This window comes from Erithacus rubecula (genome assembly GCF_903797595.1).
Source record: "Erithacus rubecula genome assembly, chromosome: 16".
Taxonomy (NCBI): domain Eukaryota; kingdom Metazoa; phylum Chordata; class Aves; order Passeriformes; family Muscicapidae; genus Erithacus; species Erithacus rubecula.
The window spans coordinates 11,607,257-11,635,230 of NC_136668.1; the positions used below are offsets into that span (position 1 = coordinate 11,607,257).

At 48.9% G+C, this 27,974-nt stretch overlaps 3 protein-coding genes across 5 annotated transcripts; 1 reads left to right on the plus strand and 2 right to left on the minus strand.

Annotated features, from left to right (window-relative positions):
• Positions 1-21: 21 nt before the first annotated feature.
• MYOZ3 (myozenin 3) lies at positions 22-6,897 on the plus strand. Of its 3 annotated transcripts, none has more exons than XM_079319584.1 (7): positions 22-361; positions 1,246-1,332; positions 1,618-1,781; positions 2,027-2,101; positions 2,203-2,350; positions 2,624-2,795; positions 5,275-6,897. In XM_079319584.1, exons 1-7 carry the CDS (start codon positions 37-39, stop codon positions 5,435-5,437), a joined length of 1,134 nt encoding a protein of 377 aa, XP_079175710.1. In that variant the 5' UTR covers positions 22-36; the 3' UTR covers positions 5,438-6,897. The 3 variants fall into 3 exon arrangements, with proteins under 3 accessions (XP_079175710.1, XP_079175711.1, XP_079175712.1); XM_079319585.1 differs by having other exon boundaries at positions 22-352; XM_079319586.1 differs by having other exon boundaries at positions 213-352; positions 1,250-1,332.
• A 1,424-nt stretch (positions 6,898-8,321) lies between these two features.
• On the minus strand, positions 8,322-15,627 carry RBM22 (RNA binding motif protein 22). Its single transcript, XM_079320117.1, has 11 exons — positions 15,494-15,627; positions 14,486-14,539; positions 13,524-13,553; positions 12,380-12,512; positions 12,019-12,119; positions 11,686-11,858; positions 10,954-11,154; positions 10,318-10,482; positions 9,822-9,910; positions 9,177-9,308; positions 8,322-8,499 (listed from the first exon to the last, which is right to left on the minus strand). The coding sequence occupies exons 1-11, from the start codon at positions 15,545-15,547 to the stop codon at positions 8,369-8,371; spliced, it is 1,263 nt and encodes a 420-aa protein (XP_079176243.1). The 5' UTR covers positions 15,548-15,627; the 3' UTR covers positions 8,322-8,368.
• Positions 15,628-16,810: 1,183 nt separating this feature from the next.
• On the minus strand, positions 16,811-27,963 carry DCTN4 (dynactin subunit 4). The gene is made up of 13 exons (XM_079320116.1): positions 27,753-27,963; positions 26,433-26,503; positions 25,843-26,021; positions 24,847-24,890; positions 23,987-24,094; positions 22,481-22,554; positions 22,047-22,159; positions 20,647-20,756; positions 19,613-19,686; positions 19,209-19,263; positions 18,632-18,739; positions 18,125-18,222; positions 16,811-17,953 (listed from the first exon to the last, which is right to left on the minus strand). The coding sequence occupies exons 1-13, from the start codon at positions 27,885-27,887 to the stop codon at positions 17,740-17,742; spliced, it is 1,383 nt and encodes a 460-aa protein (XP_079176242.1). The 5' UTR covers positions 27,888-27,963; the 3' UTR covers positions 16,811-17,739.
• Positions 27,964-27,974: the final 11 nt, after the last annotated feature.

A 27,974-nucleotide genomic window follows, 5' to 3' on the forward strand; every position in this document is an offset into this window, starting at 1 on the left:
TGGCACCCTGGTCCCCAGGGGTCAGAGCCCTGCTCCATGCCAGGATTATGGCATCCTCATCCCTGTGAGTCAGACCTGTTCTGTGCTGGGGTGACGGCATCCCAGTCCCCAAGGGTCACAGCCCTGCTCCGCCCCCTTTCTCAGCCAGAAATAACTTCTGTCCCGTGGCTGGACCTTGACATCTGGGCTGGAGCCCAGGACGGGTTGGGGCAAGCAGCAGGAGCCCAAGGGTGCCGTGAAGGGCCAGCAGAGGCCACCGAGTGCTGGTGGCTGCAGCTTGGCTTCGACCTCATCCCCAGCACAGCAGGAGAAGCATCTTCAGTTCCCAGCATCTGGGGTATCCCCTGGCCAGGTAGGGAAGGTGAGGGCCCACGTGGGGGTCAGCAGGTGGATGGGTGCACAGGGCTTGGGGATGTCCTTGGGGATGGAAAAGGGGACACCACCACTGTGGGGGTCAGGGTGCAGTCTCCCCAGAGTGGGGCAGAGGGGAGGATGGGGTGCAGGTCCCTGGCTCATTGTGTGGATGGTTAATGCTGAACTCAGAGCTGGCAGGGAGCTGTGTGCAAGGTACCCCAGCCCCATGGGAGCCCCAGCACTGCAGGGCCTTTAGGGGAAGCTCCCCAGCATCAGCCTGAGCTGAGGGATGGCAGATGCACCAAACAGGGTGGAACAGCACTTGAGGAGCCAAGTGTCCTGGCAGCACAGGAGGGCTCTGCTGCAGGTGGGCAGCTCAGGGGGCTCACACTGGGGCTGGTTTCCAGCCACCACTCCACAATGGAGCAACCCAGCTGAGTGGTCCCATGGCTGTTCTTGCTGCTGGCAGGGCTCGCAACCTCCCTGCAGGTTCAGGGCTGCAGCTCCTGCACCCTTGGAGCCAGCAGCTGAAAATAGCTCTGCTGAGGCGGAGGTGCTGGGGGGAGCAGCCAGGGCCCCTGCTCAGCCAGCAGCTGCTGTTCTGTGGGAGCTTGGGGCACAAGGACAGCAGCTCACTGTGGGCAAAGACAGAGGTGAGGACAGTTTCTGTCCTAAAGAAAGGCAGAGAGGGAGAATGACAGGCAGGGGCTGAGGGGCAGCCTGATTTGAACATTCCCTGTTGACCGGGACAAAGAGTGGTGCAAGGAGATGCTTAGGGATGATGCTGAACAGAGGAGATGCTCAGCTGAATTCTACTGTCTCTCTGGGGCATGCCTAGGGCTGGCGTGTTCCCATGTTTGGTGTCACTCCTGGAGTGCCTCTCTCTTCCAGCCAGACAGGATCCATCTGCCTCCAACAGAGCTGCCCCAGGAGCACAGCAGCAAGTGATGGCCATCATGAGACCGGGCCCTGAAGATGGTAAGGGGGTGCAGGTGTGTCACCAGCCTCAGGACAATGCTGCCCTCCCTCCTCTGGTTGAGGCCAGAGCCTTGCTTGCCCTGCTATTGCTGGAACAGTCAATTCACAGGGTGGGAGAGGCTGCTTGAACCTCTGGAGCTCCCTGACAACTCCTCACAGAGGAAACACCAGTCCCTGGCATGGGCAAATGACCCAGCCACAAAACAGAGACCCCAGTGAGGGGACACACGGCTTGTGCTGCCTTGGGGGTCTCCAGCACCCTCAACTGTAGCTGTGCTCTCCCAGCCTCCTCAGAGCCCCAGCTGGACCTGGGGAAGAAGATGAGCACAACACACGAGCTGATGATCGAGGAGCTCTCCCTGCCGAACAACCGCGGCTCCCGGCTCTTCCAGCAGCGCCAGAAGCGGGTGCAGCGCTTTGTCTTTGAGCATCCTGGTGGCTCCAGGCAGGTGGGTCTGAGCACAGCCCTTCCCTGCCTCTTGCAGCCTTCCCAGGGAAGGAATTCCTGGCAGGACCAGTGGTCTCTCTGCAGGGTAGCCATGGTTGGCTGACTGCTATGCAGAGGTGAAAGGAGAGGAGAGATGTCTTGGTGGGCTGGGCATGGAGATGGGCAAACATCTCATGGGTTCAGTATCTACCAAAGAGGAAGGGATGGTGCTGATCCCACTCTGCACCCACTCATTGTCTCCTGCAGCTCCCAGGGCAAGGGGCAGGTGGCTCACACCACACTGGGAAAGGTGATTCAGAAGGAACAGTGAATGAACAGATGGTGAGTAGATGGAGGAAGCTCTGACGTGTTTTTAACCATCCTTGAGTCCCAAATGAGGCCGGGGGACCTTGCCCTGTGCCTGTTAACTCTCCCTTCCACAGGCAGGGGAGAATGCTGGGGGCCAAGAGAATTATCACTCTGAGCTCCATGTAGCAGCATCACCCCAAGGTGGCCCCCCAGAAGTACCCAAGAAGTCAGAGAAGGTCTTGCACATGAGCAAAGTCCTGAATCCCAGTGCCCTAGCCCCAGGTAAGTCAATGCTTCCTGCACCTGAACCCAACACTGCTGTGATCTCAGCAACACAGGGCTGGAGGCAGTGAGCTGCTGCTTGCTGAGGGGTCTGCCCAACCCTTCCCCAGAGGGGAATATCTGTACAAATATCTCTATTTATAGATATATTATAGATACACACTGATGACCCAGTAACTGGCCTTCCATGGCCATGCAGAGGCCAGGCTGTTCCCACTCCCTGCCTAGGCTGGCTGTGGCTCCAGCAGCCCACACTATCTCTTCCCTGCACAGGGTACTCAAGCCCCCTCAAAGAAATCCCCCACGAGAAGTTCAATGTCACTGCCATCCCCAAGGGCTACCGGTCCCCATGGCAGGAGCTCTTTGGTGACAGCAATGGTGCCGTGCATGGCAAGAACCCGCCGCCCATGAGACCCCCCACGTGGGACTTCAGGAGCTTCAACAGGTAACAGGGGCAGACATCACCAGCCACACCAGCCTTGGCCAAGCCCTTCAGCATTGAGGAGCACTCACCACTCTGCCAGGGAAACACAACCATTCATACCAGCCCCACAGGAGGGCTCAGGATGCTCTTTTCCTACTCAGGAGCTCCTCTGTGGCTCCCTACAAAGGTTCCTGCCTCCAGCAACTCTCCTGGATCTCCTCTCAGCTCTGCTACTGGGCTCACACAGCCTTAAGCAGCTTGATCTCACTGGGTAACCTCAGGGATGAAAATTGGGGGGACCAATTCTTACACACATGGTCCTGGAGAAGGAATCACTCCTGTTCACAGCCGGGCTCAGCTGGGTGGAGGAAAGACCCAGTGCCAAGTCTCTTTCCTAATTTCCTTAAGGTATTCAAGCAGCTGCTGGAAGCAGTGGGGGTATAAGGTTAATCTTCCCACAGAGTGCTAAGAGGTCACTAAATTCCTTCCAAACACCTGCTCAAGCTCAAAGCCTCCAGGCCAGGGGGTTTCTGGTGGCTCAGCCTGGCAAACTCTGTGCCCTGTGGCTGCTTCTGATGGAGCACGGCTGGAGCCTCCTCACACCTCCAAATTACACTGGGGCCAAAGGTGGGACCCTGCAGCAAAGACTGCCAAGACAGATCTCCTTTCTGGAAAGGTGATGGTGGGGATCCAGGAGATGGAGATGTGGTAGTAGCAAAGCACCAGTTTTCTATTCCACATGGCAGAATAATAAGAACTGAACTGTTAAACTGAATATCATCCCAGGAAATCAGCAAAAGGAGTCCTGTCTTACTCCTTCCTGAAAGCCTCTGTCATGAGAATGGAATTCTATTGGCTTTGGTGGCCTGGCCAAAGTCACCTTCCAGCAGGCGAGTTCCCACTGGAGTCTCCCCCTGGCATACAGCACTGCTGCTCCCCAGCAGCCCATGTGCCAACAGCAGCTCCCCTGCACCCACCCAGGGCTGGATTTGAGGCACGACTGCTGTGCTTTCAACACTTGGCAGAAGGGCAGCACCACCCCTCCTTGTGGAAAAAGCCTAAAGGGCAGAGATGAGCCTGGTCACCACCGTGCCTTTGCTGCCCTTCTCCCCTTCAGCCCTGGGGCTTTGCCATGTGCCTCTTCTTGAGGAGTTAGAGCCAAGGAGGTGCTGCAGGGGGAGAAGAAGGAGCTGCTGCAGACATTTGGCTCTTTTCTTTCAACATTTAGCCATGTTCCTGCCTCAGAATTTATTTATGGAGAGGGACTGAAGCAAGGGCATGTTTCTGGATAATACTCTACCCTGTACCATTTCTCCCCTCTCACACGCTGCCTTTCTATTTAAAGTCCTCAACTGTAATTTAATACAGATGGATGCTAATTTAACTCCAAGCCTCTTACCACCTCCTCTAATTCTTCAGTGAGGCAGAAAGATTCAGAAAGCCAATCTTCTTTTAACTGGGCTTTTCACAATCTTCCAAGCTGTTGGCTTTTAAATCACTTCTCAGTTCAAATACCAAACCACAGAAAAACAAACTTTTTGGAACAAACTGACTATCGAAAAGCCAGTGGTCTTGCCTAAGGCTAGCTGAATCCAAGCACAGCTCTCATGGGTCGCAGAGCAAGGGCAAGTCCACCACCTCCACAGCAACTGTGTTAAAGCAGGCTGATTTAACAACAATTTTAAACATTCAGACTGTGATGCAAAAACCTGGGCCTCCTTGCTAAGGTGTGCTGCCTTAAGAGAGAGTGAAAACCAAGCTTTGACAAAGACTCTCTTCTCCCTAAAGAAAGTTCCTAGAACAAAGTTCTCTCATTTGCCTTTACCCCTCTTATTTCTTCTCTGTTGCAAAACAGTGCCACATTATTCATGTTCTAGCAGTGCTTCCCAAAGCAAACAGTCCCAGTTTTGCCTCACTGATAGCTCAGCCCACATGTGCTGCTCCAAAACCAACATTCTTGGCTTTTTGGGGGTTGGCACACTCTTCCCCAGTCCCTTTCCACATTTCTCCAAAAAGAGATGACAGCTCTTGCCCCCACACTGCTCCTCCTGTTAGTCATTGTTCATGAGGAGCCGTCTCAAAAGGCAGGATGGAGGCAGGGCCAATAGAGCTGCATGTGCTAATGATCCAGAGCAGCCTCAGCCCTCTGCAGGACACAGGAGCTGCTCAGGAGGTGCTCTCAAGACCAGGGGTTTGTCAGTCACTAGTCTCTGAATCTAAGCCCTTCCATGTGCAGAACACTTCCACCAACACCCAGGCACCAAACCCTGCTCTCCAGGCTTGGCAAAGCTTGAGTTGAAGTGGGCTCTGTACTAGAGAACCACCTTGCTGGGCTGGCAGGGCTCTCACAGTGTCCTGGGGAGGAAGAGGAGGGTTGTCATTTCTAACAGGCATTGTTGCAATGCACTGGACTCAGCAAATCCAGATTTATTTTTTCTAACACCTTTACAACATGCCTAGCCTCTCCTTGTGACTAAGTGTGCTTCTTTTCATGCTGCAGGACTCCAGCCCCGTTTGACAGGGCACTGGTTGGTGAGCTGTTTTCCCTGCCCACGGTAGAGCTGGATAACCTGAGTGTGCTGGAGGTGATTTCCCACAGGCCCAACTTCAACAGGGTGGCCCAAGGCTGGGTGCGGATCCTGCCGGAGAGTGAAGAGCTGTAGGACACGCACTCCCTTCCCCACAGCCACGGATGGTTCCCTCACTGGACTCGATGTGCTCACAGGGGAGGGGAGAGGAGGGGAGGGGGGCAGGTATCCTTCATGAAAGCTCAGCTGGTGGGCTCGGGTTGTCATCTTTGAGTGAGGTTTGAACGAGCTCGAGTGTGGGACCATTCTGAACTCCCCTTGCAGTCAGTGCCAAGCCAACAGCCAAGTCCCCACTGTTAATCCAGCAGATCCCCGCAAGCTCCCATACAAAGCATCCCACATCCCATACAGCCTGTCCTCCTCCCTGCCTCATGGAAAACAGCAGCACTGCCAGCTGCAACACACCAAGCTGCCTCACTGCATCCTCACTGACACACGAGACCTGCTTGGACAGCTGGTGCTTTTGCAGAGAAATTCCATCTTCAGGACAAGTCTGCAACTGTCATTCCAGTCAGGACGCAGAGAGGAGGGGATAAGGGGAGAACAGTAGCAAAACAAGTTACTTGAGGCATTGGCATGTTGAAAGCAGCTACCTTGAGCTTGGCTGGACAACAAAAGCAAATGGAGTGGGAATCTACTTGTTTACCAACACAGCACAGCCACAATAGAGAGGAGAGGAACGCTGGGAGTTGGAAACTTGTGCCCTGTTTTCCACAGGCTACTGGCTAGCACTTGGCAGCTATTTTCACCTACCTACTGCTCTTTGCATGTCTTGCTTGAACACCTAATCTAGGCTCTTTGAGTGACAGATTTGCTTCATGTAGTTGGTCAAGGATCAGATCCTGCCTGGACCCACTGCCCTGCAGAACCACACCAGTGTGAGGATGCTGCCAGGGTGTTCTGGTAACTTCAACACCAGTGGGAAGGAAAAGCAGCAAAGCTGTGCCTCCAGAGTAAGCACAAGCTTCCCTGGGAACATGAAAATCAACAGTGAGGATCCAACTACACCAACATTTTTAGCAGTGACACACAGTGGGACACGCAGCTAACAGCCTACAATTACCAGAACATCTGGGGAACCCCACTCACAACAATCTCTGACTCAACACAGGTTTCTTTCAATGGCTTTTGTCAGGTTCTTAATGTTACCCTTTCTTATACTCCCAAAAGCACCAGGATAAAAGTTCCTTTTTGCACCACTGTGGTTAAATGGGGAAACTAAGTGTTGTGGTAAAAATGCAGTTAGCAGCTGTCTCATTTGTGAAGTGTGAAATGCTCTGCAGAGCAAACCCCATGCAGGGATTCTGCTGCCACAATGTATCATTCAGGTGGGAAGCTTTCATTACTCTGTTTCCCACAGAAGCAGGAGGGGGGCAAGCAAACAGAAAGAAAAATGGTTTGTTCCTTAGAAACAATAAATCTATGATGCTTAACTGGTGCCCTGTTCCATTTCCCTCCTCTTTGTCCATCATCTGCAGAACCTAGGCACCCTAGGTAACTGGCTGGAAATAATAAATAAATTTGAATGATGTGAAGCCTCCTGCATTCCAAATCTGACGCAGCCCTCACAGGTCCTGGCTATGGACACTCTGGGCCAGTGCAGTGGCAAATGCCACAGCCCTCTCCCATCCACCAGCAGCCTCTGCTGTCCAACACCATCCTGGGACAGCTTTCCCCTGACAGAAGCTGAACTCACATCCAAAGCCCAGCTCTTTCTCCAGAGAAAGCCAGCCTGTGGTGCCACAAGTGCTACACCACCCCTGATAGCCTGGCAGGGCTGGCACCATGATGGGATCCAGTGGCACTGTACAGGACAGCACATGAAACTAAAAGTGGACGTGCCTCTTCTTGCCCATGTAGGATCTTGCCTGTGGCAGCAGACACATAAAAATCAGAGCAGGTCCTCAGACACTGCACTCCAGGAAGCTGGGTCAAAGCACGGTGTTGAAAAATTCAAATATTTTTATGTACTTTTTAAAAAACAAGCAAATGAAGCTTCATAACAGGCCTCATCCTGTTGTGAAGACATCCACAGATCCATTGCATGAAAGCTAATATGGAGATAAACCTAAAATCCTCCAGCCACATGTACACAGACCTCACTCAGCTGAAGACTCCAAGCAGAACACAGTGAGGCCACCACTACACTTGGAGCACAGACAGAAAAGTTTCACATATTACTGAACCAAGATGAAGTGGGACCCATGTCACAGCTTAAGGGGATGCTGTTTCACAGCCCTCGAGAGCCCCAAATCTCCCCAAGAGCAGTTGCAGCTGCAGGCACACAAGCCCAGGCTGTGGGGCTGAGGGGGCTGTCACCTGGCTCAATGAGAACTGCTGACCTGTCACTCAGCATCATGCCCACACTGCCTGGGGACTGCTCACTTGATCCAGAACTTGTCTTGCTCAGGATGTGCAGGATTAGAAGTGATGCACTTAAAAAGGTTTTGCTTTCTTGTCTTTTTTTAAATCAAGAAGTCAGGAAAAAGGAGGGAGGAAAATTCTGTGTAGTGGTAAAGCCAAGCCATGAGTTTGGCAGGTGTGATGAACTCGTTTTTCAGCTCTTATTCAGTCCTGGTTTAATACCTCATTAGAATAATACATCATTACTTACCTGACAAAGAAGAGTCTCTGGTTACATCTTAACACTTTATAATGTTCCAACTGAGAATATCAAATGGGCTTGAAAAGGGTTTGGTTTTGTTTTTCCAGAAGTTTATTTCAAAAGTGTGCCAATGGGATACACAGATAGCACTGTAATTCTGGTACCCCAGACCCACAGACCCCTGACAGCCCTTCTGTCTGTCCCCCACCCACCCCCCACACTAATAGAAAGACCTGGGACGTATCAAGAACCCGATTATAAGTGGAGACATGGAGCTCAGCTTGCCCTGTGGCTGCAAGCAGCGAGATAAGGCGTCTTAGCTCACCCACAGCTCAACATATGGTGCTACCATGGTAACTAGAAAATAACATTTACTTCAAGGATGAGGGTGGCAGGACGTGCTAGGGGCTGCTGTGCTTTCCTGCGTGGGCACCCATCCTCTGGGGATCCTGGGATGGGTAATGGATGGGGCCTGGGGCTCTCATGAAGGGAGGTGGGGGCCCCATGGCATGGAACATGTGTGGTCCGAAACCTGCAGAAACAAAAGTTGGCAGCTTCAGGCACAGCACCAGAAAACCTGATGTGTATGTACTGCTGCTTCAAAGTACTGACACCACAGCTGGCTGACAGCTGTGCCTCACAAATGTGCACATCTCCCATCTCCCCAAACTCCTCTTTTCAGTATCAGGGCCAATTCCTACCCAACACACATCCTTACAAGTAAAAGCTGGGGTGGAGGATCAGGCAGGTGTCTGTAATACCCATCTAAACGTTTTCTACTCAACCATAGGGCAGAGCAAATACATCTACAGGAGTCCAAAGTTCCATTAAAAAATAAAAGCATCTCTGGATAGATATACAGAGAGCCAAGGAAATGCTGGCATTCAACCAGCTGCAAAATTACCCTTTGAAGTTTGGGTTATTGTGGCATTTACACAGCCAGCAAAAGCACTGAGTAGGTCTCAGTACCAGTAACAGGGATCTCCAACATGCCTGGGAATTTGCAAGCAAATACCAACCACAACAGGCAGCTCAGTTTAATTAAACTGTGCTGACAGCTCAGTTTAGATCATCCTTTTACACTATGTGATCAGGGATGAGGAAAATCTGCTCAGGGCATGCATCAGTGCTGCAGCATAGCCTGGCAAGGAGGAAGAGACAGTCTAACACAGAATTTCCCACCCCCACTTGAGAGGCAAACACAGGTACCTGGAGGTGGTGGTGGAGCAATGCCAGGAGGTGGTGGCAGGGCAATGTTCACCACAGCTGAAGGGCCACTTGGAGGTAGATTGAAATAATTTGCAGAAGCCTCCTCTTCTGCAGCTGGAGGAGGGGGGAGGGCTGCAGAAAAAGTACACATGGTTAAGGAAAATCTCTCAGGCAAGATAAGCAGGGGTGTCTGCCTTCAGAGATGGAGCACAACCCATGCTTTCACAAGGGCAAACTGTTGCTACTATTGCATGTATGAACTGCACTGAGTAGCAGAACTGCCCTGAAACCCCAGTCAACAATTTCCTTTATCTGAAACTAGCTTTGCTTTGTCCATCATACAACACTCGGTGAACTAAGAAAACATTAAAAGCATGGGTTGCCAGTATCTCTGACCTAAGTAAGGTGAATTCAGCTTTAACTTTTCACTCATCACATAAAGAACTGTCTTTTCATCAAGGATTTGCTCCTAGACAAAGCTCATCTCCCATCCAGCTGAATCTGTTGCAAGCCTACTATAACTGCTCTGGGCTCACCACTGCCTCTACCATCCTGAACTGCCACTACTCCCAGAAGTTTAACAGCAGCCTGCTCATGAAAGTGGGTAAGCATTCAGTGTTTCAGAGATGAATACAACTCCCTCACCTCCAGGAAGTCCTGGAACTGGCTCCAGCTTTATCCCTGATTCTGTAGTGCCTTCCTTGTCCTTTTCTTTTCCTCTTGCTGCCTGGGACCTGAAAAACAGACAGAAGTTTGAGAACAAGGATAAGGAAAGCAGAAAAGGAGATATTTACACCACAGTAACTTCACATTATCTATTCCACATCCATTTATTCAGGCCAAAGACGAAAAACCCACAGAACATTAGGCAGATGGTACCAAGTTTGCAAACAATGGAGAGACGGACTAGGAGCAAATCTTCTGAAACTCATCCATAATCCTCAACCAAGAAATCCCTTATGCTACTTGTGTCATCTCCAAGCCAGATCCCACTGGTAAAAAGAAAACCAAAATGCAAGAGGACCCCAACTATTTACCAAAAAAGTATCTACTTCTGCATAATACCCAATCCTGCTGATCAAGACTGCAAACTGAGAGAAGAACCTTGTAGATCCTCCAGACCTCCTCCCCCCACACTTACCTTCCCCATTTGACATTGAGCCTGCGGCCGTTGACTATGAGTTTGTTGAAGGATTTCTCAGCAGCCACCTCTGCAGCCTGCCTGGTGGCAAACTGGATGAAAGCACATTGCTGCCTCTGCACCACTGTTATCGTCCGGATCTCCCCAAACTGGTAGAAGTGATTTCTGTATGGGATAAAAAAAATTATTATGATACCCCACTCCTCCTAGTCACAGGGTATAGGGCAGGTGAAATAGGTATGCTCAGAAATTTTCTCTTATCCATCAACTGTTCACACTAATCATTAGAAATCAATAATGAATTAGTTAATCACAATTAGCCCTCCATGCAATCACGGAGCAATAGAAGCTCTGCAGCAGCCTCTCTCAGTAGCTAGCTAGTACTTTCTTGTAAAATGGGTTACACAGTATCCCCAACAGCTCAAAGGGATGAGTCATCTCTAAAGAGATACATTTTAATCAAAGCATTTGAAATGTGCCTGTTTGTTCTTCAACAAGCTGGTACTCCTCTGCACTTACCCACCAACCAGTTCCCCATTAAAAAAGAAACCCAGATTTATTTCTGTTCCTCATTTGAAGAGCCATTATCAAAGTGTCAAACAAAAAGGCAAGGGCAATACAAATTCACCAACACACCTGAGATCTGATTCAGTGATGGTATCTCCAAGCCCTCCAACATACAGTGTAGTAATAGTCTTGTCTTCAGGAGGATCTAGACGAGGCATGGTTGATGCTCGTTTCAGAAGTTTGTCAGCCACAGGATCATTAATTCCATAGTAACGATCTTTGATGTTCTGGTCAGCCAGAGGATCATCTGGATCTGTAGGTTTCTCATGTCTAAGGTTCAGCAAACAAAGCATTTTATAACTGAGATAAGGGATGACTGAATGGATTAAAATTACTGTAGCTGACAGTTTCCCAAGCCCTCAGGTCAATTATATCCTTAACCCTGTCCACATGAACACGCCAAAATGGAACAAAGCCCTGAAATCTTCAACAGCAGCCAGGACTGCGTCAAGCTCTGAATGAATGGCTCTTCTGAGAGCTCAACATTCAGCACTACAAAACACAAGAGCTGGGTTTGAAACAGCCTCTTGTTCAAATACAAAGACCTCTGCTTGAAGGGACTGATGCCACAAAGGGGAAAAATTGACTACACAAGAGGACAGCTGCAGTCAGTGCTTTGGCAAAGGACATGGCCAACTTCTCACAAACCAATTTGCCACCACTGAGATTCATTTGCTGGCACTGGATGCAAGCTTTGCCCTGACCCAAATCACTGTAGCATCTCCTGCCCACTGCAGCATCTCCAAGAAAAGCTGCATCAGACCATGGTGAACAGATGGACTGTTCAAGCTGTGTCTGTACCTGTAGGGACACTCCTCTCCTCTCTTGCACTCTCCTTTTACCCAGAAGGAACAGATGTGAGGACGGTTGCGTTTGTAGTACGGAGTGGTTCGGGCCAGCTTCAGCAGCATGTCACTGGTAGAAGTAGCTTTTCCTAGTGCACCAACTGGTCTAGTGCCATCAGAATTGGCTATCTAAAAGTAGTTAGAACACAAATAATTATGTGTATATCAGCACTGAACACTAACACAGAATCAGAGCAAGCAAGTGGTTTAAGAGAAGCTAGAGGTAATTTCTCCCCTTTCCTCCCCACACAGCCACACAAAAAGCATGATCATGGCTGGCTGCACTGACCTCTCGCTCCATGTTCTGGGTGTAGTATTCTTTATTGACATCAGATTTAGGCATTTCATCCTTAAGGGAGAGTCCTGCATCCCGGACTTGGATAGGTAAACCTGAAATTAAACAAAAAAAACCCCAACCAATCCATATGAAGAACAAGAAGAAAAAGTGATTTCTGCAACCTGCAGTGACCAGAAGTAAATCATCTGCTGCTCAGGGAAACCACTCTGCCCTCGAACCTCTGGAGAGACATGACCACCAAGACCTATTTTTCTCCGTCCAGTGCCCATTACACGCACACATTTAAAGTGATTTCACCAACTCCCATTTCAGAGGGCAGCTCCTGGTCTTAGATCAGTTTTTGGGTACACACCATACTCCAGGTCGAGCAGGCAGGTCTGACAGACATTCTTCAGCTTGCTGCAGGTCTGGCACACTTCAGTCTTCTTGAAGCGCATCCGCACCCCGGGGCACCAGCGGAACACCGTGAACGGCCTGGCACAGATCTGGGACAGAAAGTGGCACTTGGCTCACTCTGCACAGAGCTGCCATTCTGCTTCTTGCAAGGAAACAAACTCCAAACTCATCTAGCATCTTCAAATATAAACACATAAATACCATAAAGCCAAAACTCAGAGCTCAGGAAATACCTGTTTCTATTTGGTGCTTTATTTTGACAGAAGGGAGTGTTTAGGGAAGTTTTGTTTTTGTTGTTTTTATTTATTGCAATAAGCCAAGTGCAGATCTACTCAAAGATATATAAATTCTCTTTGATTCCAGGTGATGTCAGTGTGGAGCTTCTAGAGATGAATTACAGTGATGGGTACATCAGGCACTAGCACAGCAGTAACCCAGGAGAGGTTATGAGAGCTCTGATGTAGAAAAGTGATGCTCCCTCTTGTCTCATGGAATGATGCATTTACTTCCTCTGCATGTACAATTTGAGTACATAACACAATCTCAATTTGTACAGACTCCAAATTATACCTTTTCTCTACCTCAGATGAAAAGTGATAAAAGGGCAAAAACCTCCTTTAATTTCCCTCAGTCCAGGCAACACTGAGTATTTCTTGCTCTGGTAAAAATTGGGACTTATTTCTTAGCCAACACAAATCACCCAATAGCCATGAATAATATACACAGTAAAATACAAACTTCAGCTATTTTGCACTTCTCAGAAAAAACAACAACATGCAGAAGAAAGCATGGACCACTTAAAGTGTTGCAATAACTTCAAATACACTACAACAGTATTTACAAAACCACATTCTGATAAACATGAAGATTTTTTTAGACACACTTAGGATTTACACAATAATTTTACTATTTTAGGACCAACTGACTTTGTCTAACAAGCACAGTAGAGTGACCTAAAAAATTTAGGCATAGTTACATAAACATTTTAAGTTAACCCAGATAAGTACTCTTCTGAAGCTGACAGGTTTTTAATAATTAAAATGTATTATACCCAGATCTGCACCTATTTTGACATATTTCTTCAAAACACACAAACATACCTTGCATTCTTTTCCGTATTTTTCTTTGGTCTGAAATATAAAAAAAATTAAAATGAAAACATGAAGTATCACCAATGCAACATAAACCATATAACTGATGTCATAACAAAGTAGGTTTTTTCATAATTATGCTGCATTTAGACTCATTCATCCCTGTGTATTTGGCTTACACCTTGGAAAGTCAACAGGATAAAAAATAGAAATCCTAAATACCCTCAATACACTTTTGGTTTAGAAACTGTCATTAAAAAGAAAGTACTTTAAATCCCACCTCCTGTACATATGAAAGGTGAGAATTAAAAGGAGCATTAACAGTTCTTTTTAAGGAAAGATAATGTTACATGAAATAAGCTCATGGAAACAAACAGGTTTTGAAATAACCCCTACAGTAGCATCAGGGTTATGTTTCATAAGAACAACCCAGTCTCTCAGCAGACTTTGGGGAACACAAATGTGAAGGAGATAATGTCAGTGTAGGTCATAGGCAACCAGGCTGGCAGAGAAAAGCAACATAACATGGACTGACTCCCCCTGCACAGAACAAAGCAAAGAAAACAATCAGGAACCTAAACTACCTCCACCAATCACCTTTAACTTTAGAGATGCATGTCCCTCACATTGTAGAAATTGCACTAATTAAAATTTATGCAGCTCACAGTTCTCCATGCTGGAGTTTGCCAGTACTAAAACTTCATTTTCTACTATTTCCTGCACTCCAGACCCTGGACTGTGTCATTTTCCTCTCCTTTTGGATTGATTTGCTCTAAAATCACATCCCTAACTATGATATTACACACCAACAATAGCTCAGAGTAGATCCTGTTGTGCAGAACCAGCTGTTGAGGAGTGTGTGCTCACTTCAGAATCTCCTACTGCACCCAGTGCTATTTTAGCCCCCAAACCCACAGTTTTAAGGCCAACACAGAGAGAGGGAAGGACTGCAGGGTCCAACAGGCACATACCATCCGAATATAGGGATTTTCTCCAAGACATGTCTGGCACAGGATAGGGAAGTCCTGAATCGAGCAGGAAGAAAAAAAACCAGGAATTTATAACAAGCTCTGCCATCACAACAACATTCAAGTCACAATCTGAAAAACGATGTAGTTTAACTCATCAACCAGATTAAAATATGCAAATGGATTCACAGACACCGGGAGAGCTGCAAGAGATGACCCAGACCGAAATTATTCCAGAATGATTATCTAGTAGCTACTATAGCTTGGAGTAAAACTCAGAATAACCAAATAAAAAGCGTATTCTTGAGATCTGAACCTGTCAGTGCCTGGACTGCAGCAGGTGACGCCGGCCGCGTTATCTCTCAGCAGAGACTGTCTGTGCTGGGCGCACTGGGGGCTCCAGCTGGAAGGGACGCGGCCCCGGGCGCACGGGGGGCCCCGCTGAGCGCCCGCAGCGCCGGGAGCGGCTGCAGCTGCCGCAGCCCCCGAACCGCGGCGCGGGGGAAGGAGCGGGGGCAGCTCCATCCCTCTGCGCCGCAACGGGGGCCGGGGAACTGCGGCAGAGCCTCCCCGGCGGCTCAGTCCCACGGGGCGGGTCCCCACGGAGGGTGCCGGGTCCCCACGGAGGGTGCCGGGTCCCCACGGAGGGTGCCGGGTCCCCACGGAGGGTGGCGGGTCCCCACGGAGGATGCCGGGTCCCCACGGAGGGTGGCGGGTCCCCACGGAGGGTGCCGGGTCCCCACGGAGGGTGGCGGGTCCCCACGGAGGATGCCGGGTCCCCACGGAGGGTGGCGGGTCCCCACGGAGGATGCCGGGTCCCCACGGAGGGTGGCGGGTCCCCACGGAGGGTGCCGGGTCCCCAGGGAAGGTCCCAGCCGCGGGGCCGCCTCCCCGCTCTCCGCCCGCCTCGCGGCCTTGCCGCCCCACACGCTCCCGCGGCACAGCAGGGCCCCGCCGGGCCAGGCCCGCTGTTCCCGGCCGTCCCGGCCCCTCGCGGCCGCTCCCGCTCACCGCATCCTCCCAGTTCTGCCGGTTGTAGGTGTTGGACCCCAGCGATGTGGACATGGCGGCTCCGCTCCGCTGCCGGCAGGCGGCGGCCGGAAGTGACGCCACTTCCACTAGCGCCGTGAAGGAAAAGGCGGGCTGCGGGAACAGTGACGTCACAGCGGCCGGCTGCAGAGGGCGCTGCAGGCACAGCTCAACGGGCGAGACCACGGGAAACGGGGGGGACGAGACCACTGGGAAGAGACGGGGGAGCTCCGCCTTTTGTTTTCTTTAAATAATGATTGCTTTGGAATAAGAGCCAGCGCAATGAATCCGAGCCACGTGTGTTTTATTGAAGGTCACTACACGACGTCAAGCATAAGGCACCAGGTGCCTTTCGGGGAGCGGGGACAGAGGCAGGGACACGCCAATAACTTTCCTATCGCCTACAGCACCTGCAGGGAGGGCAGAAAACAGCTCGCCGAGCTCATCAGAGCGCTCAGAACGCCACAGCCCAATGCATCTTTTGTATTTAGTGAGAAGGGTGCAGGTCATGTTGCCTGCAGCAAACCCCAGCCGCAGGCACAGCTCAAGGCTTGGGTCCTGGAAGGTATTTCTGTGGTCGTGTTGCAAGTGCTGCAGCTATTGTGGCTACTAAACAAGAGAAGTTGTGGCCAGAGGTGAAGTCTTTGTTATCTGGACAGGGACAGCTGCAGCAGGCACTAGCACTACACTTTAACTACTAACTACAAGTCTCAAACTCATGCTGTACATCTGTGTGTCACCTACACAGAGTTGTAAACGTGATGCCTCACTGCTTTGAGACCTGCTGCAGGACCAGGGCTGTGAGGTGAGAGCCCCTCCAGCACACCATGGCAGGTTCCTTGCACTAAGGGAGATGTTTTGGGATGCTGCACCGCACCCACAGAGAGCAGGCAGCCTCATCCTGCCCCTCCATGCAGAGAATTCACAGATCCAGGCTGGCAGAGCCATGGCATAAGCATCTGGAGTGATATGGCTGTGGCTGGCTGGTATTCAAGCCTTTCCCAGCAGAGCAGCATGCCAAAGCCTGTCAGAAACGCTCAACAAAGGTCAAGGTCTGAAATGGGAATGCTCTGCAGGACGAGCCATCTCACCTGCCTAGAACAGCCATGCACTTATTGGTAATTCAGTCTCCTGGATACACAGCTCCTAATCACCCATTTTAGCTTGGACTGCAGCCAAATTACACCCCGGCTAAATGACCTTCTGCTACAGTGTGTGGAGTCAGCAAATAATGAGTTTCCGCCTTTACACCTCCCTCCCACCCACCCTAACTGGGAAAACAAAGATTATGAACTCAAATCACTGCTGTAGCTTTGTAATTATCAGAACTAACCTTAATGCTCCAGGTTTCATAGCCTCATTGCTACAACCCCTAGCAACACAGCATTTATTGAGCTGAAGTCTGCCAGGGAGCCTCTCTGGAGCAACCCTGCCTCTCCAGAGCATTCCTGCCTCAGTCAAGAGCTGCAGCAGAACATGAATTCCCAGCTTGCAGCACATTCTGCTGCTACATCCAGCTGAGATGCAGCAGGCTGATGGCAGGCTTGGTTACCATTTAGATCAATAAACACTACAGTACACTATGGTTAAAGTTTAAAGGCCAACTGATCAATTCCTTTGTGAACTGCCACCTCAGCTAAGCAAGCTACATATGCCAGAGGGGTAGGGCTCTGCAGCCCAGCCCCCACAGTTGAGGTATCCTATGAGAAAGCAGAAAACCAAAAGAAAAGATCGTGCTGCTGGCAGTAACTTGCCAGAATGCAGAAGACAGGGACACTCCTTAAAATGTTTGTATGGGAAGGAAATTGCTCTGGGTGAAAGAGAAGTTGTTCATCATTGGGTAAGGAACACCAGGTTTGTGGGCCAAAATGGAGAAAAAACCAGTATGACTTCTTTTCTGCTGATAAATCCAAATTCAGCCCTAATTATCTGTTAATAAAGCCAAATTCAGTGCAAACCTGGAAGGAGGTCTTTCTCTGTGCTCTAACACATGCTGCAAGTTACTCTAGCCTGTGGCAGTGAGGGGAAGTGGAGTGGTGGTTAGTGGGCACTACAACAAGGGGAGAGAGAACAAACCAACCCAAACCACGGCAGCCTCAGCCCCTCCTGGCGGCCAGCCAGGCCCGTGGCACACCCACACACACAAAGGAGCTCTGGCAGAACCTTCCAGCAGGTGCTTTGTCAGGGTGCCAGTCCATCCAGCCGTCAGGAACAAGCGCTGGGCGCCGCTACGGGAGCACAGGGCCCAGGCTGAGCTCCACGTGATGGGTGAGCCAGATCACCTCAGAGGTGTGGTCACCCTCCTCGTTGGGCCGGATGGGAGCAGTGAGGTTTTTGAACTCGTGCTTCATCTTGAAACTCACGGTCACTTCGCCCTCTTCTTTCTGTGGAGTGACCTTGATGAAGACTCCCACCTTGTTGGCTTTTCTAAAGGCAATAACGCTGCAAGGCAGAACACACAGGAACACTGGGTCAGCCAAGTTCTCAAAGCATTGTTACAAGCAGAACAATGTTCTCAGAGGAACTCAAAACCACACTGAAGACAGTCAGGAGGAGAACAAGTTACTCAGTGAGCCAAGTTTTTAAGGGAGAGGATCCCCACAGGACACTCACTCCGGGTCATCCTGGAAGTCTTGAGGCTCTGCCAGCTCATCATACTCTGCTGCAGCATCCTTGCCAGCCAGAATAAGCTCCTTGGAAGGAACTGCCACCTGAAACAGAGCACAAAGGCAAAGAAGCCTTTCAGCACTGATCACCAGCTACACTGCAAGCAGGAGAGGGCTCTCCTCTTTTGAAGTCTGCTTCCCTGCAGTTTAACAGAAAAGTGATTCATCCTGAGCTTTTCTCTGCTCCAGGACCACCTGAATACCACCCTGGCTGGGAAATAATACATTTCTCCCTTGGGTTTTGGATATCAATGAATAGACACAATTTCAAAGTACTTCATAAGCTGCTGTTTACATTTGTAATAGTAATTTAAGCTCCAAAGAGGAGAAATGCAGTCCAGTTGGCAGGGGTTGAAGGACATATGTAAAGTGTGGCTTGTGGATTTACCACAAATGGGAGTGGTAAATGTGGGAAGAGGCTTGGGCTTACACAGTAGGAGGGTACAATCAATACCTTGGCAGTGCTGTTGATGTTATCAGGGTCTCCCTCCTCACACTCCAGCAATGTCACATGTGTGACGCTCTCCACAGGATTAGTCAGAGTCAGAAGCACTTGGCTCTCCTGGGGAGATTCAGGAATCACAGTTCAAGAAGCAATTGTGCTAAAATTAATTGTTACTGTAAGCACCTCCATCTTCTCCAACTGATCAACACATTCAAAAATTGCATCACATCCTCTCAATGGATGGACAGCGACCATCCCCCATCCATAAGAAAGGCACCAATGCCATGCAAAACTCTTAATGTAAGAAATACTTATTTTGGGAGTCTAGCTGAGACCTCAATTCCACACCTTTTATTCTTCAGACATGGCAAGCACTTGTGATGCCACATGTCACATTGCACAGCAATCTCCTGCTGCAGTGACAAGTACATGCAGTAGCCACTCCCTTAAACCCTGCATCCCCTGAACAAAGTAAGAGGAGCCCTCAGAGAACACCCATCACACCATGTCATCTTCCAAAAACATCCCACATTCACAGCTCCTGGCTATGTGTCTCAGCCTAAGACATTCTGGAAAAGCTACTGACCTTCATGTAGCGCAGGTTGGGAATAGACATGATTCTCACTTCAGGGATGTAGTTACTACAAAATAACAGAGCAAATGACTGTGAGGGACTGTGCTGCTGTCTGAAAAGCTATTAGAGTTTTCCTAAAAGGAAAAATGAAGTGTTCTTTTGCTGTATAACCCTAATCTTACAAACACCTGCTACAGTCTGGGGCTGGCACAGCAGGCAGTGTTTTTGTCCAACTGCTGAAACCTTTAGTAGATCAGCAAGCAAACCTATTACACATAAGCTAAATATATAAAAAGGTGATTACACCATCCTAAGGGATGACACAATCCCACAGGAGATCAAAGGAAATTAAAACAGAAGGCATTAACTAAGCATGAACAGGGAGTCGTTGTCTCCAGTCCCCATTTCTTACTTACACAGCAACCAGCTGGATCTTGAATTTGATAGATGTTGGATTGAATTCTGGTTTGCTCAGGTTATGTTCACATTTCTAGAGAGAAAGGTATTTAAGTCAGCACCAAAAGTCACACACTGAAGAACCAGAGCCACAAGTGTTGCATCACCAGCCATGAATTACAGCCTCCAGCACAGCACATAAAAACTATCTGGGATGCATGTAGCCAGCAATGTTCAGCTATTGATACTCCAAAATGCCATACCCAGCACTGCCAGTGCAACCTCAGAAACACAAGACTTGGAATCAGTCTTGAAAACACCTGGACACTGACTGCAGCACAAATAACTGTAAGCCCTCTGATCTATGCTCCAGAATCCATTAAAAAACTGAAGCAGCTGAAGTCCTGATCTCCTCATAGGCTACTCTTCCAATAAAGGATCAACCTGACGTGACTTATTTCTGAGAAAATATTCTGCATTTGCAAAGCATTCTGCATATTGCTCTATTACTTTAGCAACTAGATAAATAAATATCCTTGTATGACCGAGAAAACAAATCATGTAGTAAAGGCCATGTAGAAAGCCAAGAACAGAACTTGGATTTAACTCTTGCCTGTCTTCACTTCCCAGATCTCTGCTTTGCTTCTCTGAAATACTCTCTTCCTGCCATCACTCTAGTAACATCCTCAGTATTCTGTACTGTCTCTCCCTAATATTTTGTTTGTTGACTTTTGTCTTTAGTAACATCAACAATTTTTTATTTCAACTGCACCAACAGTCTTCTTTGACTCCTTGGTTAGCAGGGCACTAGCACAAACCCCCTTTGTATCTTTGTGCATCTTTGACAGTGTTGTCCCCATTCACAAATGTCATCACACCAGAGATGCCACAGCCTCCCTCATCCCCCCTTTACTGCTGTTACCACTAACCTGGCTGAGAACTTTCAACAACCAGAAGCATTTGAGCCATTTCTTTTAAAAGAGGAACACCCAGCCCATTTCCCAGCCCCCAAGTGGTCAGTGGAAAAGGCAGGTCTCTGGACTGAGCTCCCTACCCGGCAGCGCAGCGAGCGTTTGATCAGGAGGTGCTTGTGACGTGGGTAGAGCTGGGAAGCGCAGATGGGCTGGAAGTCAGGCTGCAGCAGGCGCTGGCGCAGAGTCGTCACTGGGAGCACAGCAGAAAGCAAGACAAAGAAATGTCTCAGGAACTGAAACTTGAGCTGGATTCTACATATGCACCTTGCACTGTGTGGAGACCCCCCACCATCTCTAAGACACCTAATTTGACATGCACCCTGTAATTCAGAAGTCACTGGCAATTATCACATTTCTAGAAATAAACTGACAGGCAAAAGCTGAATAAAGGGCTGCCCTGACTAGGCACAATACCATGAGAGCAACACCAGTGCTAGCCCAGGAGAAATAAAGGACTCACATCTCTCTTCAGAGCTGAGCTGGGATGGAAACAAGAGTTTTGGAATCATCTACAACACAGTTCTTTCCCTCACCACAGCAAAGGAGTTTCACAGTTTTGTCACCCTCACAGCTGGGTGCTGCACGAGTACAATACACTCTTAGCAAGGAGTTTGCATAACCCAGACTCACATGGAGAATGAGAGAAAACAGTTCCCAAAGTAAGAAAATCCCAGCAGCCAAAACTTCTCATGGATTTCTCCCAAAATGCAGGCTCCTCATTGTTCCAGTGCCCAAGAGGCAAGTGAGCCACCTGGCAGCCTTTCCCTCACTGTGGGGAACCAGGAAAATTGTCTTCTTCACAAGCATCAAACTCACAATGCCAACAGCTTCATGAGAAAAGGAGACCAAGAAGATCTACCCATTTCCATACACCTTTCATGAATTAATTGATAGTGGCAGACTTTGTAGACCTGCAGAGCAACTAACATCTGTTCCACTTGGAGCCACCTCAGCTGGAAACCCACATCACTCCTGTACCTCTGATCAACTATCCTGTTCACACCAAGTCTTACTGATCAATTTACAGGATTTGTGGGTTAAATTTATGAGTCAGCTAAAGACCTGGCAAATGTACCAGGCTGTTCCAAGCTGATGTCAAAGCAATGCACAATTGTTACTCAACAGCCCCTTTTGGTTCCAGCTCCCCAGCAGCTGCTATTTCCTTATTTCCTGCTGTTATTTGAAAAAGGACATCAGCTTTTTTCTCCATCTAAAAGCTGATGCTTCACATACACAGAAATTAAGGCCAGCAAGGAAATAAATAACCCTTCAGGCCTTCTGGCTCTGAGCTTTCTTGTACAACATGAAGCTGATCTTGCATTCAAAGTTAGCATTTAAAGAGCCTTTATGTATTTTCCAGTATTTCAATCCCACTAAAAAATAACCAGAAACTTGGGTCATGAAGAATGTCACAAGCTTGTAGGCAATCCCCATGTTACAAAACGTAAGACCAAAAAGTGACAAAATACTAAGGTTTCACCTTCTGTCAGATTGATTGGTCTTGTGTAGTAATCCTCAGGAAGAGGCTCCACTTCTTCCACTGCATCAGCTGGCTCAATCTTGATCTCCTTCTGGTCTTCTCCTTCTTTCAGGCTAAAGCAAAATAAGGGGCAACTCAGTCATGAAATAGGGCACACGTGTTCTGGCAGCAACAGCAGTAACTGCATGACAGCACAGAAGGCAGCCAGAGCTGAGATTGCACAACAAGAAGTGCAACAAGGGTGTGAGCAGTCACTTGTTCCTCTTGGGAGAAAGCAGAACATCTGGAGCTGCTGCAGAGACATGCCCAAGTTTCAAAAGGAGAATCTCCTCTCACTACTATCTGCTAATTGTCTAGCATCTTTCCTGCTTTACTCCTCTCTTGCCTACACCTCCAATCTTCCCCCCAAAGGTAACCCCAACCCTGAGACTCACGAGAGTCCAGCGAGGGCACTGATGGGAGCTCCGGGCCTCTGGCGCTGAAGCCTTGTTCCAAGGCCATATTTGTCCTACAAGGAAAAAAGGAACTGTCACCCTCAGGTCTGCTTCTTGATGGGACAAAAAGACCTGCTGCAAACTCATCCTTTGAGCTGCATGACAAGCATGGGGGTACAAGCAAAGGAAAGCAAAAAGTAAAAGGTATTCAACGCCTCCTAAGATAAATTTTTCTGCTTAAACTGTTGGCAAGGAGAAAACAATTCCCACTGCACTGCAGATGGGGGAAGAGAGATGTGTGTGGCTACTGCTTATAAAGCTTTTTGCTCCTTCCTCAAATCACCAGCCTGCACTATTAAGACATTTCCCCTGTATATTCTCTTCAGAGCTACTCCATGTCAAGTAGTGTAGAATGAGAGCTCAGCTGCCAAAAAAAGTGGTTTGATGTGGTTATGCATCCACCTGACAGGCTCTGTAGCACTACCTGAAGCAGTTGGAAGGTTCAATCTCCTATAAACATCGTTACCTACAAGTCTCTCTCACCAGAAATAGCTGAGCTACTCCTCATCTTTCTACAACTGATTTGTACCCAGGGTGCTTGGAGGCAGACATCTTCCTTCTGGGCTGGGCTGAAAACCTGAATTCTCACCAAATGAGAAAAGTGAGCATCAGCCTAGTGTGGTGATTTTTCAAGGATGAGGTGATTAATGTTAGTGGCACTTGCCTTGGCCAAGCAGACAGCTGTGTCTCAGCCAAGCTTGGTGAAGGACTGCTGTTCAGGTGTACATTACTTACTCAAAGACACTGACCTGTTACAAAAAGGTTTTTGTAACAAATGTTACCCTCTGAAGAGTTAGGCTTCACCTGTGTTTTTTTAAGGCACACCTAAGCCAGAGGCCCTGAGCCAAGGTGTAGGATCTGTTACTCCCCTTCACTTGGTACCATGAGAGCAGAAACTGTGAAAAGACTTACCACTACATGTATAGTGTGTTGCTGTGGAGAGCCCCCAAAATAGCAGCAGGTAGCAACGGAGACAAAAAATGCAGCCATAAGACACAAGCAAGGGCACAGAGCAAGCAATTCATTGAAGTAGCAAGCATATGCAGTCACCCAGCTAAACAAAGTGAGCATTTACCTGTCAGGTACAATAAACAAGTCATTCAGGCCACAACCAACTCTTAAGGTTAATTTCAGTAGAGATTTCATGCAAAGAAATGTCAGGCAATGTTGATCTATCTGTCACTGAGCTGTGGGATGAACTGTCCTGGGAAAGAGCTGCTGGAGAACATACTCCTTGTCATGGCAAGTATAAACTCTTCTGGTACTGCTGGGGAGGACTATCAGAGAAAGTGGCAATGTAACAGTAATGAGTATAAAAGTATTCCTCCCTAAAGAAAGCCTCCTTTTCTTGGGCAGCCCTATTGTGCTACCAGCTATTAAATTTCCCAGGCTGAGGCTGCTGTGGATCCCTTTTCCTGCTCTGAGAGGATGGCACAGCCAGCTCACCGAGAAGGCCAGCGGGACGTAGTTGCGGCGTCGCACCAGCTTCTTCCTGTCCCGCTCGATCTTCTCCTTCTGAGCCAGCTGCTGGTAGTACTCCACCAGTTTGTTAATCTGGAGGAGGAAAAGGAACAGGGAGTGCTGTCACTCAGCTGCAGCATTTGCTTGTGAACTAGCTGTGGTTCCTGCTACTTGTTTCACTCTGCTCCTAGCACCAGCTGTATTGTGCAGGATGTGCTTCAAGAAGCCTGAGTACCTTAACATGTCTTAACCCACACTGGGGGTGACAAACTGACCCTCGCTTGGGAATGATGTGTGTTGGAGGGCAGAGTCCAATTCTCACTTTGCAACTCAGCAACTGAGACTTTGTTCACGAATTTGCCATGACTGCAGAGAGTAATGTCATGTAGCCAAATCTGAGTAATCTGGATTGGCAGAGCAAACAGCATCTTCAGCATCTTTTCCCCCCCTCCCCGAGGCTGGTCACATGTAGACTGGAGCCCTAATGGGCAACAGGGAAGGGTGTTAAAGGTGCAGTTGTGTTTTCCAGATCCTAGACACACTTTTGATTGGAAAACAGCTTTTTTTCACATACATACGCAGCACATTCACCTTAACAGCACCATTAGATAGGCTGGTTTCAACTGAGCTTCTTCTCAAAAGGAGATTTTATACTGCGATATCCTCAGGGGAGCCTCTAAGAGGCCTTCCCTCCACTGAATTCAGTCAAGGTGCAGATTAGGAGCTGGAACTGGTATCTGAAGGATTATATAGATGCAGAAAAAGTGATTGAGAGGGCCTGACACTCTAACAGCTCTTTCTGGCTGATGCATTTCAGCCCAAGCACAGCTTTCCTGCTCACTCACCCTCTGCGTGTGAGGATTCTCCGGCTCCTGCCAGCCACCACTCGCTGCACAAGAGAAGAGAAAAAGCAAAGTCCATAGGAGATTTCCAGATGCCACACAGAAATCACACCCAACACTCAACTATCTTGGTGTTATCTATAAAATAGAGCATTCCCTATTTTTGCTACACCTACTATTGCACTTGTTTAAGCTCATGTCTGTACAAATATACACCTCTGAAAGACTTGCACAGGCAGCTTTGGAATGAAGGAGCTTTTATACTGTGTTTTTAAACAAATGTTGTTTGAGAGATATGCAGGACAGCCCCCAGGAGTCACTTCAGCAGCAGGTATATGTGTTTTTACGTGTGCCTCTTACTACTGGCTCCTGCTGTCTCTGCATCCTCAGCTGCATTTTCAGTCACATCAATACTGGAAGTTAGAGGATCTGCTTGGCCTACTCAACCCCATTTCTGGAGCTTGACAGGTATTTTATGTACATCTCACATACAAAAAAATAGATTAAAGCTTTGTATTTTTTGTATATTTTCTGTACATCTCACATACCAAAAAAACAGATGAAAGCTTTGTTCTAGTGCTCTTGTGAAGAGAAAAGCCAAGTTCAAACAATGACTAGCAGCTCTGGAATAAGTGTACAAAAGTGATGGAAAATAAATTAGATGTTTATGCTGTCAGACTGAGCAGCTTCAAAGACTGTCAAAGCACACAAACAAGATCTCAGCTGTGGGGAGAGTGCAATGACTAAAACAGTTTGACAGTTTTCTCACTAGTCAGGTAACACAGGCATGGAAGAAGTGGGTCACATATTCCACTAACTCAACTCAGCTCTCCAGATGAATCTTCAGCAACAAAGAGTTTTCCTGTGAATTTTCAACTCTAACTCCAATCCTAGACAGACATTAAGTCTATAGTACAATCAGGAATTTATCGGTTACCTTCAAAACACAAACTGGGCTCGTGCTGCAGCTCAGTTTCCTGCCTTTTAACTGTCCCTTACCCACAGACTTGTCTGCCATGCCCACGTCGCGGGAGGTCCAGCGGCAGAAGCCACAGGCCAGGTAATAGGCTTTCTTCATGGTGGTCTTGGCAGGGTCGTCGGGCAGCGGCGCAGGCACGCTCGTGGCCCGTGTGGAAAGGGTGTGCATGCAGCAGGGGCAGTCAAAGCAGTTGGCACACCTGCAAACAACAAGGCAGGGCTCTGAGAAGGGTCTGAGGCTGAGAGGAATGCGCCCAACAGCCACAGCAGTATTAAAACTACAGATTATTAACTCCTAGGAAACAGCACTAGGGATAAAGGGAAGCAGAGCCCTCACAGGAACTTGGGGGGGTTCAGTGTCAGCGTAAGAGCAGCAGCAGTGAGAAACATAATGTGATACAAAAAAACCCTCTGTATTATGAGCCCAGGACATTAAAAAAATCCTCCAAAAGTCATGAACTGCACATAATACATACAATACAACACTTATTTCCCCAAACAAAATAAGCAGCCATGTAATTTTTGAAGAGTTTCAGACAAGCATGGGGACTGTTTCAAATAGGGAGTCTTGATGAAAAAAAAAAAAAACAAAAACCCCAAAGCAACGTCACCTGTTCTTTTTCAACTTGGCTTCAGCTGAAGGCATGTTTTCCAGGCAGCTGGGGCAGTAGTGAGAATCCACCTGAAGGAGACACAGTCACATCACACACGTTACCTGGCACACCTTTGTCCAAAAAACTCCAAACTGCCACACGATCCAACACGGATTCATGTCTTGCAACAGCATGCTGAAGCCAGGGAAGGCTTAAGACATTTTTTGGTATGCTAAACCTTAGCCCATCTCAGGCAGATTGTGATCTTTAATAACATAAATTATAAGATTTCTTAAGTTAGAATGGATTAAACTACTTCACCTTGTAAATGGGAAAAGATCACTTGAGTGCTGACCTTTAGCAGTCACCAGAATCTCATTTTTCAGCTTGAACAACATCTTTAACATTTTGTTTTCTAGTCACACCTAAATTTATTCTGTCCTCGCAGTTACACTGGTCAGATATGTACATTTTTCACAAGACTCTTTGTATCGCTCTGCTGTCACAGCAGATTTTATCTATTAAAACAACAGCAGCAAGACTGGGGGCCTCTTGAAGAGGAATTCAAACTGATTGTTAAGCGTGGCCACGCACAATGACTACACTGCTCACACCGCAGTGAATTGGTGACGGATACAGCCAGCCCACAAATCCACTCCCTTCACATCTCCTCAAACATGCCTCCTCTGACATCTGGGCTGCACAGTCATTCTTTCAAGGCTTTCCAAATCGATCACAATTCCTTAACTCAACCAGTTTTCCACAAAACCGGTCTCAGCCGTTTTAATAGACAATTTACGAAGCCAACCCCGCCCAAGGAAAAATCGTAGCGTATAACTGGGAGGGGTGTGTGTCTGGGGGGGTCCTTGTCCCTCCACGGCCGGGCCCGATGGGGAGGGTGTGTGTGGGGGGAGTCTTGACCCAACGATCGGGTCCTGTCGGAGGGTGAGTGGCCCCCGCTGCCCCGGTCGGGCCCCACCGAGGTTTGGGGGTCCCCGCTGCCCCGGCCGGGGCGGTTCAGGGGGGCACGTCCACCATGAGGGGAAGCCGCCCCTCAGCGCTCGCCCCAGCCAATCACAACCCGAGAGGCGCCGACGGACAGGCGCGCACAGCCAATCGAAGGCGCAGCCCCGCCCCATCCGCCACCCGCGGCCAATCCCCGCACCACGAACCGCGCTGCACCCGCCCACCAGCCGCGACAACAACCAATAGCAAAGCAGAACGAGAGTGAGTGGCGGCAGAGCGACCCAATCGCTGCGTGTAGAGAGAGCACTATCCCGCCCGGTCCCGCCCGGTCCCGCCCGGTGTGCGGCTGCGGCGCGGTCGCTCCGCCGTTACCTCGTGCGAGACGCACTCGAGCGAGCGGAGCTCGCTGCAGTAGCGGCAGAAGTACAGCTGCGGCAGCGGCGCCCTCAGCTCCTTCTCGCCGCGCACCAGGTACAGCACCCGCTCCGATTGCAGCAGCGACGCCATCTTGCAAGCGGGCGGGCTCCGCCGCCGCCGCCTGACGTCACCGCGCCGCCGTCTGACGTCACCACACCGGCCTTACCACGTGACCCG